The sequence below is a fragment of the Calonectris borealis genome, chromosome 19 (assembly GCF_964195595.1).
Source record: "Calonectris borealis chromosome 19, bCalBor7.hap1.2, whole genome shotgun sequence".
In the NCBI taxonomy this organism is placed as follows: domain Eukaryota; kingdom Metazoa; phylum Chordata; class Aves; order Procellariiformes; family Procellariidae; genus Calonectris; species Calonectris borealis.
In genome coordinates this window covers 4,735,812-4,754,624 of record NC_134330.1, presented here as the reverse complement: position 1 = coordinate 4,754,624, position 18,813 = coordinate 4,735,812, and the positions used below count along the sequence as shown (strand labels likewise).

The following is an 18,813-nucleotide window of genomic DNA, read 5'->3' as shown; positions in this document are numbered from 1 at the left end:
AAGTTTAATAGTGAACAAAGGTCAACAAAGTTCTCTTTGGCTCTGCATATTGCATTAAAACTGCTCTTTGGTAGAAAGTAAGGAGATAGTCTTTATTCCACTTCAATTCCAACTAACAGGTTGCCTTTCCTTTGCTGGGTTACAAGAACACGTGTAAAAGCTTTTCTAGAAATGAACATAATAGATACTACAGAAAGATTTCACAGGATGCAGCTGTATATATTAGGTATTCATATGGTTCCCGTTGATATGTTATCTGATTCGTGTTTTTTTAAAAAATAAATAATCAGTATAACACCTGTATAAAATAGCAACAGACCCTGAAGCTGTAGGAAGATTGCTCAAGGACACAGAGGAAGTTGGAGAGAAATAATTATTTGAACACAGAACTTCCTTGCCTTTGCCATAGAAACACCTTTCATGAGGGATGGACCATGTACATATTTCTGTGTCTTTGCCTTTAAAGATTAACTTTCATAGATTATTCCTGCTGTTTTTATTTCCTTTTCCCCTTAGCTAGTTCCCCTACTTCAAAAGTTTTGTACCAGATCTGTTGGGAATTGTAAAACAAAAGAGTTGTCAAGAAAATAGTGAACAGTGTGTTGTTTGGTTTTTTTAATTTTATTATACAGTGTTGGCAATTGGAAATTTCACATTTAAAATAATTGAAATATTGTATCCAACAAGTCAAATACAGAAAACAGTTAATATTCTAAAAAGGAGCTAGCTAGTTAACGCAGAAACACATTAATGGAAAATACAGCTTTTAGTTACACTTAAAAAATTATATATTTAGAATAAAACTTGAACCTGGTCCAGTAAATCGTTTGACTTGTAACAGGAAAACGCTTTTACACAGTTTAACGCGCAGACAGTCTTTATTTAAAAAAGTGATCTGTCAGTGTTAGCACATGTATTGTTAGCGACACCCCCCTTAATGTTCCAGTTGAGAATCTAAAGTATATGCTTTACTAACTGTTGTAAGAATCACTTGCATTATCATCTCTACCTTCTGTGCTAAGCTGGTTCTGAGCGTGGGTGTTTCAAGGAGAGTTTTGTCTATCCAGTTGTAGAGGTCATATACATATATTTGATTTTCTTTATATATTATAAAATATTAAAGAAAGTTCCAAATGGAAGCATTAGCTTAACTCATAAAAGGTGCAGAATATTACAGGACGTAGAGCTTGACGATGTTCACAACAGAAGCTGAGTTTTAAGATGTAAAGGATTTGGTACAGTGGTGTAAATTGTAAGACTCCATTGTAATAGTAAGTTAAAACTACAAAGGAAGCTTGAGCTATGGGACCAGACCTGCAAGCATCTGTGCGTGTAATCAACATCACACAAATGTTGTAGTCCTACTGATTCGAGTTGAATGATTGATGGTTCCAGTTCTGCACATGTGAAAGTTACATTAATAAGTAATGACAGGAATAGGTCATTTGTGTCTACTAGGTATGTTATGGCTGTTAATAAAAATCTAAAATAATTTTACTTTCAGTAAGTGTTTAGATCTTTGCAAAAAAGGTTTTCTGCTTTACACTAACAAATCACTTTTTCTAGTGAAACATTAAGTGAACAGTCGTAAACATTACACAAAACAGAAAAAAACCCTACGTAATACAGTTTATACACGTTACTCAACATTTTTCAGTTGTTGCTTGTTTTGGTTTTTTTTTTAAACCATATTGATCCTGTCTTGTATAATGGTTCTAGTGTAAAGGCACAGGTTGGTTAGGAAAGAAAAGCCTGCATCTCTGTCTCTTTACTTAGCGGTGATGATTTTCTTTTTACATGTTGTTTGTTATTCCTCACTTTTCTGACTCTTACATGAAAATTATCAATTTCAGCCATTCATTAAAAAAAGTGTAAGACATTACTATACAGAAGTGACTGAAATTTATTCTTCTTACTTTAGAGGCATTCCTTCAACCTATTTTGTTAAATATTTGGAAGATTTAATTCCTTAGTCACTGTGAGCAAAAACGCGTAGCATGGGCTTGCTCTCTCTTTCTCAGTTACTTAATTCTACATTGAAATCTGTATTTTTCAAAGATTAGTAATGGAACTTGCTAAGTTTATGTGCAGAATTTTGCTTTTAGAATGCATGAAAATGTAACAACAGACAATTATTTTGGAAAACAATGCAATGTTCCATTGAAGTTTAGAAGGATGAGGAATGTAAACAAGACTGCAGAAGTCTTTGACATTTATTAAAATAACACAGTGATTGTTCTATCTGTTTGCATTTTCTTATACATCCTCAACATGTCTCTGTCTGTCCTTTCATGTACACTTTCCGATAATAAAAAAAAAAAAAAGAAATTCAGGAATCAGTTTGACTCAGCTAAGTGAAGAATAATAAATTTGATCACTTGGTTTGTGCCAAAATACAAAGCTAAGAAGTACAGCTCTGAATTAAATATACTTTATGTGATTTTCTTTTTTAATAAATAATAGAAAATAAAAGATGAGAATAGAAATAGAATTCAATTTTCATTTTAAATGAAAAAATAACAGTGGGGTGAGATTAGAACCCAATGTTTCTTTTGCTTAAGGCAATCAAGTGCATTTATTTTAATGCTTGATAGTAATGAATTCAGTGCTATTGTGGAAATCGGACTTCACAAATTTCACATACAAACCCATGAAATATGGCCATTTGCTAATTCTGACACGGCATCAGATTATTCTTATTAGTTGTGTCCAGAAGCATTTCACTTCACTTTTTTTTTTTTTTTTTTACAATAATGGGCTTTTAATAGGAACGGAAATACTAGAATCTGGTTCATCCTGGCTTGTATTATCACTACATACAAGGGCCATCGGGCACACACATTTTTGTAAAGAGAGATTTTTCTTTTCGGCCTTAAAAAACAAAAAACAAAGCCCAAAATCTAAAGTTGGAATAGTTAAAATAATTTTGTAAAAATCCACCTAAAATTATAATTTAAGAAATACCGAAAACAAATTCTTAGCATTTTTTTCTTCCTGTTGTTAAACTATTAAATCATCATGAAGCCTTTGGAATTAGTTGGATCTCTCTCTCTGAAAAAAGTCATCTAAATTTTATGCAAGTCTTCATGAAGATGACTGTAAATCTTGACAATTAGATCAGTATTAAAAAGTGTGCCAACAACTTACAATATGCAGGTACTACGAATACATATAGATTAAAAAGAAACTTTTTTCTTGTATACAATTCTTTTTAGATATCAAGCCTAATTTTAGGCCATGGCTACTAGTAGGCGCTTTTTCACTAATCAAAATAATTGTAACAAAATATCATTATTGATTTTAAAATTATTGGGTTCATAAAAGTTTTGACATCTAATGATATATAAAAAGTGAATTGAAGCTTTTAAAAGACTTACGAGTTTGAGACACAAAAGAAACTGGGAGGTAGACAGATGCTTTGAGGATAAACAGATTTTTTTGTCTAAGGCATTATGCCACTATATGTTTAGAGCAGTATAAAGGCTGCTGATTAATCCTATTTCAATTCCAGAGTGTTCGCTGCTCATACTTATGGAAGACTATCAATGCACTTTTGGTCTTTGTGAATCTGACCTTCTCTTCCCCATCTCCTTTTTTCTCTCCTTAGCAATACAGCTAAATGGAAGTGCTATAATAATTTCTGCCCATTGCCTGTAGACAGGAATGTTCTGTTCTTAAACAGTAATAAAATACTATAAAATAGTGGGTATTGGAGTTGGAGATATGTGCTCTTTTGGTGCATATTTTGCAAAGAATGGTAAAAAGACAGACAACATGACCCCAACAATTGCCAGCATATACCCCCATCCAATCTGGCAGTCTCCTGCATAGTAGATGTCTGAGTTCTCACAGAATCTCTTCACAGTAGCAGAGTTGAAACCAAAAGGGTAAACCAAAAGCCCAGAAGCCATTATGAACACTAGAGAGGAGAAAAAAAATACACCAATTATTATCGAACACTTAATTACTTTGAAAAAAAAATCCTTCTTTTAGGAAGGCAAATATATGTTATATTAAAATCAATGGAAAAAGTCACAGCTTAACAAAAATCCCTTGTGATTGGCAGATTATCTTCCTTTTCATAATTACCTCTTATGGACAGCAGTGCATAACATGGTAGCAAGTTGGCATTGGGATTTTTTTCACGAGAACTCTTGCCCATTACATAACTTCAGAAAGGTTGTAATCCAAATTATGTAGCCATTTAAAAAGTAAGATGATTCAGATACAATGGAATCCAGAGGAGAATTCCTATGTTTGCAGATTCCAAACCAGCTTGATTTTCTTCTCAATAGCATTTTTGTACTTGAGATAAACAATTCCGTTGTTCTGCCAAAAAAAAACTTTCAATGAAAGAGTTTAAATGTAGTTTTTCAGATTCTGCTGATTGGGTTCTGATAATGTAAGCACTTTCTCATTATTCTCATTATTACAAACTCAAATTGTTTAAAAAATTCTGCATTTGACCCAAAGATTGTGAGATGAAAAACAATACAATCTGTCTTCTTTTTATTTAGCTTTTAGCATTGGAGTCTTTCAGTATGTTTTTTTGAATTCTCTCTGTAAACTTACGGATTAGAAAAATTTTTGACCTAAGGTTGAGACCTAAAATATTAAGACCTAAAATATTAAGACCTAAAGTTCCTGTATTACCTAGTTTTGACAGCTTGGGCTTTAAAACCACACAATAAATATAACGGGACATGTTGTAGAAATCTAAAGGTTCAGTACGTAAAGGCACGGAGTTAAAGTAGCAGGAAATCTCTCCCAGCAAGTCGTCTTTTAGTCCTTCTAGCCAAATAGACTAGCAGATTAATCCAGTGCATAATGAAGAAATATGTCTAAAATACAAACAAAGTTTAAGCCACCTCTTGATGTTGGAAAGCCAGACTTGCCTCCTGCAATTACACTGTCTGTGTTATCTGTTAGCTTTTACTAGAACTTCACAGATTTTACAGTCTTTAATGAATACACATTATATTTAAATATCATGGCGTATGCAATTAATTTAATGAACAGCAGAACTACTTTTCCAGCTTTGAAAATAAGACTGCCCAAGGTACAAGTCATGACAACGGTAAAGATGCATTCAAATACTCCAGGTACAGTTCTCAGAGCCTGTTTCTGCCCACCTTGGAAGTCAAGAGGGGCTGAGCTAGGCCGATGCGAAGGGCTGTGCCATCCCAGCCATTGTGTATACCCCTTGTTTGAGAGAACACTGAGAAACCATTTCTTCTTTTCTAACCTTTCTGCTAGTGAATAACGTCTGGATTTAAAATCTATCGTCTATTTTTAAAGGCTTTATTTTATGTACCAAAAAGATACCACGAAGCAGTCCCTTTTCCTACCTTCCCATTCTTCCAGGATAGTGTTTTGTTCAAATTCAGGGTGGATTGTTAGTGATTCAAGAATAGTGGTAATCAGAATTAACTGTTATGTTTGAGCTGATAGATAATTCATAACCCGCAAACGTCTAATGAAACATTAAGATTATAAAACAAACACTACATGCTATTCTCTGTATTTGTAATTGCCTTTCAGGTAGGGCATGTGCGTATTACTCCAATTATAATATTGGAGAGGCTTAATCTTAGAAGTATCCACTAAAAAAGGGCAATCACTCATTAATCTTTTTTAATTAAAAAAAAAACCAAAACTTTAATAAGCTTGAGGGCTAGATGAAGTAAAAAAGTTTAACACACACAACCTGTAAAGTCCCTCAATAATTTGAATTAAACCTTTCCTTCTAGTCTAAATGGAACCGCCAAGTTAATCCCTTGTAAAAAACAGTAAGACCAAGAAAATGGAAATTAAAAGGAGAGAAACTGGAACAGAAGCAAACTTTCAAGTCTGTTTCCCTCAAGGGTAACTCATGTATGGTACAAAGAGAAACTACCTGCCAGTAAGTGGAGATCCCTGAGAGCAAGGTGCTTTTACCTGCCCTTGCTCCCACAACCACTCTCTTTTCCTTTAAGCCTTTATGAACAATAAGTTTTCAGTGGTTCCCAAGGAAAGGACACCGTAGCCTTCCCCTCTTTCCAGGCTCAAGGTGCGTGAGGGTGATGTTGCAGGAGCCAGTTAAGGGAAAGGTCCTCCCCAGCGCCGGCAACGTCTTGAGCACATCTCACACTCCCTGATATTCAACCAGCTGCACCTGCTGTGGGTGCCCAGGGCAGGAGGGACCTCACAAAGCTCAGCACTGAATTCTTAGCAGCCGTGCTTGTGCATTTAGGCTCTACCATTAAACAAACATACAGAAGCTGAAGCTAAATATAAGGAAGTTGTAGTATGCAGATCTCCCTTAACTACACATATATGACACCACTAAAAACAATACAAAATGAAAATACAGTAAGAATGAAGCAAACTAGACACACACACAAACAACTCGTCTAGCAAAGGTCACCGAGCTTTCCCAAAAGAAGAAAAAGTGCTAAGAGCCAGCATGCTTCTTTTGTTCAGTAGCACAGCCTGAAAGTTGTGTGACACTCTTGCACGCCCAGGAAGATTCCCCGAGCACCACTTCTGTACGCAGAAACATAGGAAGCAACCTTGGAGAACAACCAGAAAAAAGGGAGACTTTTGCTACTGCGACTGTGAAGTTTGAGAGCGTTAAACTGCTAAGCTGAGCAACAAACTAAACCATGTTAATCCATACACCCTCGTAGGTTGTAGCATTTGCTCGTGGGCTAATACAGCTGGGAAGTGGAACAACGTGCTACCTAAGAGACTGTGATGTGAAGAGGGTACACAGCATAGCCCCACTCAAAACCCAGGCTGCTCGACTGCATGAAGAATCTTGAAATAGCCCCATGGTGCAAAACCTTCTGTAAAATGTTGGGCTCATTTGCAAAGGAAAGTGAGCTAGTTTTAAGAGAAAGAGCAACTGCTCTAAGCAAGAACCAGGTCTAAAATTAAAATTCCAGTTTGTTTACATTTTCAAAGCCAAAATAGTCCACTCATTTGGCAAAAGAAAACGTTATGCAGAATTGGAAGCAATCTTTTTATCAGAAAATCCTTTTAAACTTTGCTAACTGTTAAAAATTGCTGGTTTTCTGACACTATCTCAACCCCTTGCTCTACTTCACGTATCTGTCCACATATATTCTTTTTGATTGGGTAACACAGAATTATTTTGAAGGTTGTGCTTTACAGTGACACCAGTGTTTTGATTACCACTTGGTGCTGATGTTGTATGGTGTGATTTAATGGAAGAAGCTTTTTTTTTTTGAAGGCTAGAAATAATCTGTCACAGTCGAATGTAATGTGTTCACATATCAAAGGGGCTAAAAAGTTACCCATGGTTTCATATCCTCAGGCATGTCATAGAATGACCTCATTATTCTCATTTAGGTGCCCTCTTTCTTACAAAGGCTCAAAATATTGAATAGCCTGTTATTATCAGCAGAAGCCAAGCTTTCAGACATGGTGCTAATGACTGCTTAATAGTGCTGTCTATCAACAGTGCAGTTAGCTGGGAGAGCACACAAAGAAACAGTGGGGCTCCATTTAGGCTCCTCATATAACACTTATGCCTCTGCACGGTTTTCCAGTAACAAACATCACTTTAAAAGGTGTCAGAATACAGCAGTGAGTGCCTCTTACCATTACGTGTAGTGTAATCCTGCTGTCATACAAGATGATGAGAAGGCTAGACAACGTATTTGGGTCTGTTCTATAGCATGAAGCATATGGAGCATAGAGGGGACTTGCTGGTAAAATGGATAGTTGGAGTTCTTTTTTTAACATGGGTTGACTGATCATTTGATTCATCTCCTGTCGGCCATTGGGTCTTGTTAAAAACACGCATTTTTTTGTTTTAATATCTGACACACTGTGTTTGTTATTGCTAGGTCCTCATCCCCTGAGTTCTCACCAGAAGTCACAGCCACTGCTGACTGCAAGGCAGTTTAAAGTCAAGTCCACGCACATTGGTTAAACTGTAAGTCACTTTTTATTTCTACTTTCTAATCTTCTGCCCTCCCAAACGGTTAGTCTCACCCTCATCCTCTCGCATCCTCTTTACTTCACTGGTGTCCTACAACTAGACAGTAAATGGCAGTTTCTCCTCTGAAGGGTTTGCTATCCAAGGTAGGACCTCTGCACTGTGCTTTTGCTCCCTGTGCAGGTCCAAAGCTTAAAAAATATGGTTTACCTATTTTTTTAAAAAAAGTAGATTCCTGAATTTGTGGATTTCTAAATAAAATAACTTTAATTAACAGGTATAAGATATTATTAGAAAGGAGGACACTTCTTTTTAGGGAAAACAGGGCATTTTGTAGAAAAAGTTGTAAATTGTTGGTGATAATACTGAATCAATGACACTTCTACTCAGGGAAAATAGCATTTTCTGCTATTTTAAAATCTCATAAACTATAACTCTCTGTCATTGCAATGGTTCGTTCATTTCATTAAGCTCCTGAAATACTGTTCATTTAAAACTATCACATACCATTTTGAAGTTTATTTTAAACCAGACAAACCAAACTAATGCAGTTCTCTAGAGTGTGTGTAGAGGGCACCAATGTACAACTCTCTTAAATACCATGCACAAAAAATGGCTATTTCCATTTCCACTTCTTTTGGCAAGACTGATGGAGTTTTCAATGTATGAAACACAGTAATTGAATAGTTTTCTGTATTGTGAATCAGGAACGTGAAAACTTGGCTAAGCTTATGTGTATCCTTCCGTACTAATGTTGAAATGGATGGAAATCCAGAGATGGACCGCAAATATTATAGAGATCAGAAAAAGCTATTTTATTGTATTTGTTACTATGTTTAGATGATGTGTAGTAGCAGTACTGATCACCAATAGTAAAATATGCTGTGTGCATGAATTATCTTCCTGAAATTACCTGCTGTGAGAAGATTAGTTTGTCTTAGAAGTTTAATTTGCTTATTTTAGGAGTATGTTATATTCCTGATGCTTGTGACAATGATGGATTAATTGTAAGATTGTGGGACATATCAGACAATCATTAGAACTAGGGCTGAATCGTAGGCCAGCAAGAGTATTATTCCAACCCTATTACAGATTATCACAGTCTTATCTCTTCTTGGAACATTTTTATTGACAGAGCTTAATCTACCAAAGCAGTTTTCACTCATCTCATCAAGAAGTTTCCTCTCACATATAATCCATTACCTCCCTTCTTAAAGCTGGTAGTTCTTCTTATGCACAGTCAGTTGACTTTGAATAACACATTTCCTCTCAGGTTTATACATTTTATTAATCTAATAATTTATTAGCTCCTCTTAAGCTTTTCTTTATGTTTATGTCATTTTACTTACATCATTTTAAATGAGAAAGCAGATGCTGATCCAAAGCCACAGACACCCCAACACAAAGCCAGAAATATAGCTAACATCTGAGCGGCAATAAGAAAACCTTTCAACCAGTAACACAGCCAGACATCTTCAAAAACATCATCTCTTGTCCGACTGCACTGGCAAGCCTACACTCAATACTTTCCAGCACTCTTCCCAAGCAAATATTTTGGTAGTATGCCTGAAGGGTCACTACATTTAAGATATTTTGGACGTAGGTGGTGCAAGTTCCCTTGTACAAAAAGGGGATACCTGTATGTCTCTTCCAGCAATTGGAAACCTAAAGACAATGCTAAATAAGATCCAAGGTCACACTTCTTGTTCTCCATAGTAATAGCTGCGCTTGAGTGTACAAACAGAAACAAGATGGAACTTTGGGCTATCCACAAATTAGAAATTTCCTTTTGGCTACTTCGTAAAAGGAGGAATTCCCTAGAGTAATTTTGGTGAGAGCTGAAATACATCTAAAATCAGCAGGCATCATTTTAAATGCCAATTACGTATAAATAAAATGAACAGGAAACTGACCTGTCAAAGATAAAACAAACCAGACAAAATCCTACCGTTACGGAAGCAAAACTTTTGAGGGGTGAGACAAATAGGGACCACTGTTAAATGCCATTCTACTCTGCTGAACTCCTGGCAGGTGCATGTCAGGTACCTATAGCTCAAACTCCTGAAAGCAGCCCTAGCAATTATTTCCTCCACGGAAAGCAAAATGGAGAGCAGGGAAAAGGGATAATAACACCCATATACTTGGTATCAAAATGTAGCTATCTTCCTTTTTAACTGAACAAAGAGCTGGAACTCGTAATAACGATACAGCCACTTCTAACATTACAGTTTAGCTCTTCTCCTTTGTAAAGAATTATTCCATTGGCTTCATTTCAGTCAAACATGTTGTGATTTGAAGAGCATGTATCAGTGCTGGACTGTTGCCAAATAAGTAGATTATACCAGTTCCTTTTCTAAATGGTGCAACTCACAAGTTAGCACTTAGCAGCTATAATATAAATGTGGTTATAACGAAAGCTATGTAGCTTGTCAAACTCCTTTGTTAGCTAACAAAGGAAATGTATTAGTTTGTACAATATCTCCAAACTCTATGTTTAAATAAATGCTAAGTATGTGACTACATCTCACAAGCTAAGGAACTGCATCAGATATAGTAACGTGTATTTTTATATATGTATATATATGCAAAACTGCTGGGAAATAGATGTATATAAAAAGCTGGACAATGTTTTCCATTTCAGTTTATTTGGATTTAGCTGAGGTGGAATAGGAACAGGTTATTTTAAATAAAACTAGCACTGAAATAAGAGTGCCCATGCACCTTTTTTGCACACATCTTTTTAGTACTACTTAAATACCCCATTCAAGTTCTGTTGGCACAACTTCCTCATTCAGACAGGCCCTTATTGCACAAATAGCCTGTTTCAGAAATGTCTAACAATTGTACGAATAGCTGAATCTACCTCACTTTTTAACTGAAGGGAGTGGAATCTAACTATCCAGACTTTGGAAAAGAAATTCTCTGAAGCCAACATAGAGGTAATTGAGCTTGGTAATTGCTGCATTAGCTGCAAGTTTATTAAGGGCCACAAAAGGAAATGCCATCCCAGTGACCTTTGAGGTTGCATTTCACAGCATGTTTTCTACATGAGAACAAATGATGAAACTTCACTATTTCTGCCAAGTGAGTGGTAGCTACAGTGAAGATTTATAGATGTAATCTGGTAATCTATGGGCCTAATCATGCAGTTATAGAGTTGCGTGTCATTTACTCAAAAAGGCTGAAATGATCTAGCACTGTGTGGACTATGGTGAAGGAGTGCATTTTGTCATCTGCAAGGTTAGAAGATATACAGCCTTTTTAGCAGACTGTAAAAGGGAGAGACAAGACCTAATGTTTCTCAAAATAGCAGACTGACTTACACAAAATTTTACAAGACTCAGAGAGCTAAGAAATGGGGGCTGTTAGATGCACTCTAATTTGGAAGCCATTATGATTTTCCTTTTTTGTATTGCTTCAATAATTACGTAGATTTTCTATTTAATTTTTTGGAAATTATTTAAGTCATGCTCACTTCATCTCTTTCAGAACAGCAAACACAGAAGCAGACTAATCATATGATATTGACATATTTAAGTGTTGGATTCTTTAGATGAGAGCAGCATGTTCAGAATGTATTGTGCCTGTAATGTACCTGTATTCCCTTATCTCTTGTGTTACATTTTATTCAACAGTTAAGAAGTGTATTTCAGTTATTCTATTTTAGGTAAACATAATATGGTACACATTTTCTAAGCAATGCACATTGGTTAACTCCTCAACTCCATTTCTACAAATAGAAATAAAGCTGGCAAACGCTTTGCTTCTCTTCCTAATTAACCTATCCATATTAACCAGTATGTTCTCCAGCACAGGCAGGGAATGAAATTGATGACTGAAAATTTAAGTTAATACTTCTTCTTGTGATCTTTTGGCTAAGAACAAGTGCAGCTTCAACTCCCCATCTGATGCATTCCCTAGCAAAGAACAGTATCAGCCTGGGTCCATACGCAGCTGGACGTAGTGAGGGAGCGGACACGTTTCCTTGCAGCATATTGTCTCTCCTTTGGAGCCAGTTCACCTGGGAAGGGGAGATGCTGCCCAGCCTACAGCAGGTCTTGGCTCCTGCTCTGGCTGTCAATTCCAAGTTCTTAAATAGCTATTTAGAGCAGGGTCTGAGGGCCAAAAGACGAGCAGTGATGTGTAGATCACCTGAAATGTCATGATTCGACATGACACATTTGCTCCCTTCTCTTCCCCACCTCACAGGTCTGTTTTAAATCAATCTTTTCACCTCTCCCAGGACTCACAATTTAAGCAGAGCAGACGCTCATGAAAACAGATTTACAGTGAAGCTGGTGGCCATTAAATACTAGCCTTACATCAGAGGTGACCTTATTGTAAAGCGTTGTACAGTGAATTTATTTTGACTTTGCACATTCTGTACCTTGTCTCCCACATCGCAGAGATGCACGATGTGGCAGCCGAGTCAGTGGTGGCGGGAGGCCTGATGCCTGAGAATAATGCCTACGTCTCACTTCGTTACAGTTGCACTTCACATCCCAGCAGTCTTCAAGCCTCAGGGATATCGCATTCATTACCTCTTTCAGAGACATGCATTTTACATAAATGGCTGAAAGGTGATTAGAATCCCTGACAGAATAGCATTTTATCTGGAATGCAACCATGAAAAAGATGTGCCTAAAACAAAAAAGGCACCCTACATCCTTCTCTTAATTGATTTAAGCTACAAAGACTAGCTTCAGTTTTCCCAGGGCACAGGAACTACCAGGAAGACCCAAATTGCATGTTTTCATATCTCCTAATAAAAACTCCTTGACAGGGGGTTGAAACCAGAGTTTTCTATTTCTCAGATGTCCTAGTCCTGTGAATGTCATCACTCAGCAGAAGCACACGTACTGCCACCTGATCATAAAAAACAGTTCTGTAACAACCCTCATTTCACGCTACTGATTCCAACCCACCATAAATCAGCAACACCACAAGTAATGTTGGAAAATAATTGTCTGTTCCTGAGCTCCCCTCTTTTTACGACCCAGGTGCCACACAGCTGTAGCCATATGGTAGACGATGTCCTACTGAAGTGGGTTATAGGCAGCACCTCCAACAGTAAATACTACCTGAGTACTTGGAAGCTTTTTAATGCTGCAAACTGGAAAAGTGCAGCTTGTACTTATGCAGTGGTTTTCCTAACCTTTAAAAATGTTATAAAAGAAATCAGCTCTGGCTTAAACCAGATGCTATGCAGATAGGAAGTGGGTTAGCAACTGCTAATTCACTGAAAGCTGCCTGGTAATGCTGCAGGTGGTCCCAGGGCCAATCCTCAGACAAGTCTGCTGGCGTGCTGCACTCTGACCTGTCCTCCCTCACTCAGTGCACCCTCTTTCTACCATCCACCTTTTTTTTTTCCTGAGCAGAGGCTGCTCGTACTGATTCTTGGCCATGCAAATGAATTAGTGCAGCACAGCTAACATTTTAACTTCAGCCATGTTAGACCCCTATGTTCCTTAGCCAAGTTTTACACAGGAACTTTCAGGAACTGTCCTGTTAAAGCAGTGGTCAAAACAGTTCCAGGCTGGTCCTGCTAGTCAAGCCACACACTCAATTAGCAGCAGACAGGTCTACATTCAAAAACCACCAGCCACAACTCACACAAGAGGTTGATGTAGTCTAAGGCTGGAAGAAAAGAGCCAAAACTCGCCTGGCATCTTATTACTGAGCACACCGTCAGCCAGCCAGCGGGAAGGACCAGGTGTGCTCCTCACCTCCCACTGCGGACACCGTTTATAGGTACCTGAGCAAGTCACTGCTTGCAATGGCCCCTGTCAACTGCAACAGTTTGCCATTCTAGTGCACTTCAAAAGGCAGGTTTTGGCTCACATCCCTTCTCCGCTGCATGGGGCAAGAAACTCATCATTGACTGATGTGTGCTTCAGCTCCCAACTTGTAAACATACAAACGTAACTTCAGGCTGTAGAAAAACAAAAGAAGTAATTGAGTTCTGAGGCAGAGCTACTTAGGTTAGAAAAATAATGTAGAAATCCAGAGTAGTGATAGAAATACCCCAAATTACTAGCTAAATAAAAGTGATTTGGGATATCTGATAATTTTTATCAGGTTGGCCCAGCTGCACAATTTCCCATCTCCATTTATACCAAAAGGCCCACACTTCCTCCTTCGTTAATGCATTTGAAGGATTTAATGAGTCACTTCATCAGGTTAATAAATCCCTTCAATAACTTTATTACACTTTGATACAATTATTCAAGTGGTGCAGCTAACAAATGATCATCATTTATATTTCTTAACAGAATTACTTAGTTAATATATTTGGACTGTGAAATACAAAATCCATAAATAAACGATGGGGACAATTGAATGTTGGGAGGGTTTTTTTCTATCTCCAGTTAAGGTAGCATTGGAAATCCTCTGCCTCTTGTGCAAGTAACTTCAGGCAAATGCTAAGAAGAACTGCAGGAGGTTGGTGCCTCCTAGCAATGTTCTGCTTCCCACCAAGGGCTTAGGAAGGAGGCGAGCTGCTGCAGGACATGTACCACTGCCTATAGGGAGATGTCTTAAAATGCATCAGAAGGGACATAACCCATATTTATTTGTTCTAGCACTTTATCAGGTTTAAAATCCAGCTTCATAACGGCTGTTCCATTCCTTGAGGTTAAGATCTTTGGCTAATTTTGACAAGGTGCAGTGACACCATCAGAAAATAACATTACATTCTGGAAATTATTTTAAAACTAAATTGAATTGGTTGCCATGCCATTTGTTTTTCCTGTGGCATCATAGTAAATGACATCATCAACAGAATAACCTTAGGGGCACGGGTGTTTTCAGAATCTTAACCTTTGAATGGCCAGCAGTATTACAGCTTCCTATTACCAGAGTAATAATATTTACGGTAGGTAGACTGTGAGAATGGAACCATACCATTTATTTACTTATACTTGATAGCCACCTCTGGCAAGAACAAATTTCCCATTAATCACCATCTTATCTCTGTAAGAAACAGTTACTCTCAAGGACATCTGTATTATTCCCTTTGTGTTATTAATACAGAGAATAGCGCTGCTATGGATCTTTTGACACTGAACTTTATTTATTTTCTAGATTTTCTTTTTTAAGGAGAGCTGAAATGCTTAAATAAAATAAACATTCATCTTTCTTAATAAACAAACTACTTAAGACCCCAACCATAGCGAGGGATATATGCATTGGAAATTTTTCTGAATATATTTTTATGTAAAGAAACTGCAAATCAGTCTCTCCTCCTTCTCTTTTTTATCTGCTGAAACTCCAGTTATGAATTCTGAGTTTCTCCTGGGAGTGCAGATGACCTTGTTAACATGTGAGAGTGCCAGAAAAGCAGTGCCCTCCAGTCCGGGGGGTCAGGGAAGTGAAGCCAGTTTCTAAGCTCAGATCTTGTAATAAAAAATGCATATTTTTCTTCCCTTTGACATAGTCTTTAGCTAGCATTTTAAAAATTACATATTATATGGAGCTCCAGGCTGACTTGTTTTTCTAATTTTTCAAGAGCACTGCATCATATATTTTAATCTTTAAAAAAGAAATCAATATAGGCCCAGCAGGGGACAATATCAGACAGCCAAATTCTCTTTCATGTGAGAAAAGCATTAGTGGAAAGACTTCCACAAGCTGTTTCTCCCAGTCGGTGGGTTTGGTTCTGTTCACTTTCCTAAACCAAAAGATGGTCACAGATAAGCACAGGTCTCAGGTCAGCTCGGAAGGACCAGGGCTCTTCCTGCTAGCAGCGGACTAACTTCTGTGCAATAATGGAGCCGCAGTTTCCCATCTCCTTTCATTTTGGCTCCAAGCTCTGCCACGCAGAGCTCAGGGCAGCAGGGCCTCTCAAGCCCTGGGATTGCAGAGGAGATGCAAGCAGCATTTAATGGCTGCTTGCCCATGCAGCCGCCTCTCAGCTCTGTCTCCGTGAGCGATAACTGTTGGCAGTGGGATCTGGTGATGCTCGTGTGTTTTAGATAGAGCAAAGCAAAAGGCTCTGCCACCAGCCAGCCCTCTGCCCCCTCTCTCTCCATCTGTCTCAGCTCAGGACACAGAAGACAGCCTCCACATTGCCTGTCCTGATCAGCGTCTGCTGAAATGCTCCTGTCCACCCTGCAGGCCTGGGTGTCCTTTCCATGGAAACCAGAGCCTGAAGATGGAGGAAAGGAAGGAAAGAAGAGAACCGGTCCATTCCCTCTATGGCACGATGGCCCCTCTTCAGAAGTGGCCAAATGCTTGGCAGGAAGGAGATATGCCCCGTTGCCCGAAAGCAAATAATTTATCTTGCAATAGCGCAAGCCTTATGCAGTACCAGAATTAGGTGGTTAGGCCAGTGGAATGGGGACCTATTCGTTTTCATTTGCTGTTTAATTAGGTGTCCAATACCATACAATGGTGAGATGCTTGCTTGGATGGGACGAGCCACCTAATTGTCAGCTGAACACGCAGTCATGCCTGCCTCCTAAACTCAAGCGCTGCTCACACAGCAATTACTCTGGAGTCTGTCAAATGTGATTTAACCAGTAATTTGCTTGCAAACTGAAAGCTGCGCTTTCAAATACAGTAAAGGACTCTATCCTCTGTCCGGCCCCTGTGCCACTGCTGGGTCCAAGCTATGCTGGTCCTGCCAAGGATGCTGCCCGGCACAACTGTCCCATGTGAGATGTCAGCTGTGGGTAGGGTTGGCTGAGCCAGGAGAGCAGAGGGAGCCCGGCAAACCCTGCAGTGAATCTGCGCTGGTTTGGCAGGTTACAGCAACCCAGTGGCTCAGTGTGTGTCAGTGGGGGTGTGAGGATGCTGTTGGGAGGAACGCCAGCCATGCAGCGGGTGAGCAGAGCCCAGCCTCAGGCACCGCTGCTCAGCTGTGCCTGCCCAGCTCCCCGCCACCCTGCTGAGAGCTGGGACCCCCCCTTTGCTGCAGGCAGCGGCACCGAGACTGCCCACCCCACCACACAGCAGTGAGAAACGCCCCAGGCAGTTAGGCTGGTTAGTCCATGACAGGGGCTTCCTTCAGGGATGACAAAAATAACCCCACAGCATTTCCATCTTCCTGCATTTAAATGTTTGAGTTAATAACATTTATGGGGCAGCACAGAAAAATGAACTTAAATACATCATTTGTCACTTCAGGATACCGAATTACACCGTTACTGAAAGAGATATAGAGAAATGTGTCTAATAAATTTACTTTGCATTTTCCATATCCTGCAACAAGCACCGGATAGCAAGGCTTCTTAATGATCATAATATATATGCAGAAAGAGCAGTTCCCCGAGGACGACTGATTAATCAGGGAAATACTCATTTGTTCTGGCAAAAGTGATGTGCATCTAGGCAGGGCAAATGATGAACCCTAAGTGCATACAGCAGCCATCAGGGGCCAAAAGTTTCCATTCATTTAACTGATTTCTCCTCTAAGAAAAGAATACGTTTCAGCACAGCACCAGCACATAACAGCACTTGTTCTCTGTCTTAATTCCTTTAGGGTTTTGTCTGACAAAGGCATAAAGAGGCCCCACATTCATTTTAGAGACTATAAATGCATAAGAGTCAGCTTCCAAACGAAGACATCCCTGCTGCTTGCTTAGATACACTGTTCAGGGGAGGACATAAGGTCTCAGCTGCAGTATCTGATTACTGTGTGAGGGACTTGGGAACAAGTCAGAAGATTTAAAGGATTTTTTTATCAGCTGATCTAAATCCCTGCCTGGGTTTTCAGTACCCAAGAAACACTGCATGCCCACTGATTGCAGTCCTTGCTATGCTCCATCATAGTCATATTAATTTTGTGGTTTGGCACAGTTATTGCCACCTAGAATTTTGCAACCCAGTGTTTGCTAGTAACGTGTTTGCCCTGTGCTGTACATGTATTTCTGTAGTGTTCATTTTCAAATTAGCCAAAGAAAGGAAAAACTAAAAGCAGATGTGTCATACTTTTCTCTGTATATTTGGAAGCTCAGGCATGGAAATATCTTTGTCAGATAAATGAATTCCAGGTCACTGGGATAAATAGATGCAATAAAATGCTTGTATGTAGAAGAAACCCATACAAAAATGTGATCCAACAACTCTTCAAGGAAATTGCTGTGTAAGAGATCCAACTTTGAGGCTTACCTCAGGCTTTTGCATAACATGATAGTTAGTACTTTAAATTGGAGAAAATGTGATGGGATCTTTTGATTTTTTTCCACTCTCTTTTTCAATTTCATGGGATCAGCAGAAAGTGAAGGGAACCAAAGCTGAACTAATGCTGTGCTTTTGACTCCACCACTGAACACACAGCGGGGATCGTTTGGTGGAGAAAGGAGTATGTGTCACCCCTCTTATGGGCATCCCAAAATTGCCAGAAAATGTGGATTTTTGAGTTGTTTTCAATATAGCATGAGAAAGAGGAAAAACAGAATTAAAAGGGAAGGCTGAAACATAATCGGAAAACAGTAGTTATTTAGTTTGGCTACCGATTTATTAATGCATTATAGTTATGCACTGAGGAATAAACCCTCACTTAAAAATGTTCTTCAACTTTAGCAGGGATTATTTACAGGAAATAAAAACAGTTGAAGAATTAGAATGAAATCCTGCCTGTACTGAGTCAACAGAAATGTTGCCACTGACCTCATTAGGCCAGATTTTGCCCCCAGATATCTACAAAGCACCACAATTCTTTGCAGTATAACTAGCAGATTAATATTCGACAACACCAGTTTATCTTTCCCTACAGAATCCTTCATTTTTATGCAGCTGGCCCAAAAACTTTGCTCCACAAGTTTGCATTTCAGTGCAAGACAATCACTGACCCGTGCTCCTTTTTAGCCTGTTTGCCCAACATGGCCACGCCTGCTTGGCTTAAGCACCTTCTGAAATTATTATTT

The 18,813-nt window shown here is 38.6% G+C and overlaps 1 protein-coding gene across 1 annotated transcript in view; it reads right to left on the bottom strand.

Moving 5' to 3' along the window:
• Positions 1–608: 608 nt before the first annotated feature.
• The window catches only part of LHFPL7 (LHFPL tetraspan subfamily member 7), a 66,304-nt gene continuing 48,099 nt past the window's right edge, over positions 609–18,813 (bottom strand). The window contains exon 3 of the mRNA XM_075168563.1: positions 609–3,919. Coding sequence (XP_075024664.1) covers positions 3,693–3,919 — 227 coding nt within the window. The 3' untranslated portion in view covers positions 609–3,692. The remainder of the gene's footprint in view (positions 3,920–18,813) is intronic.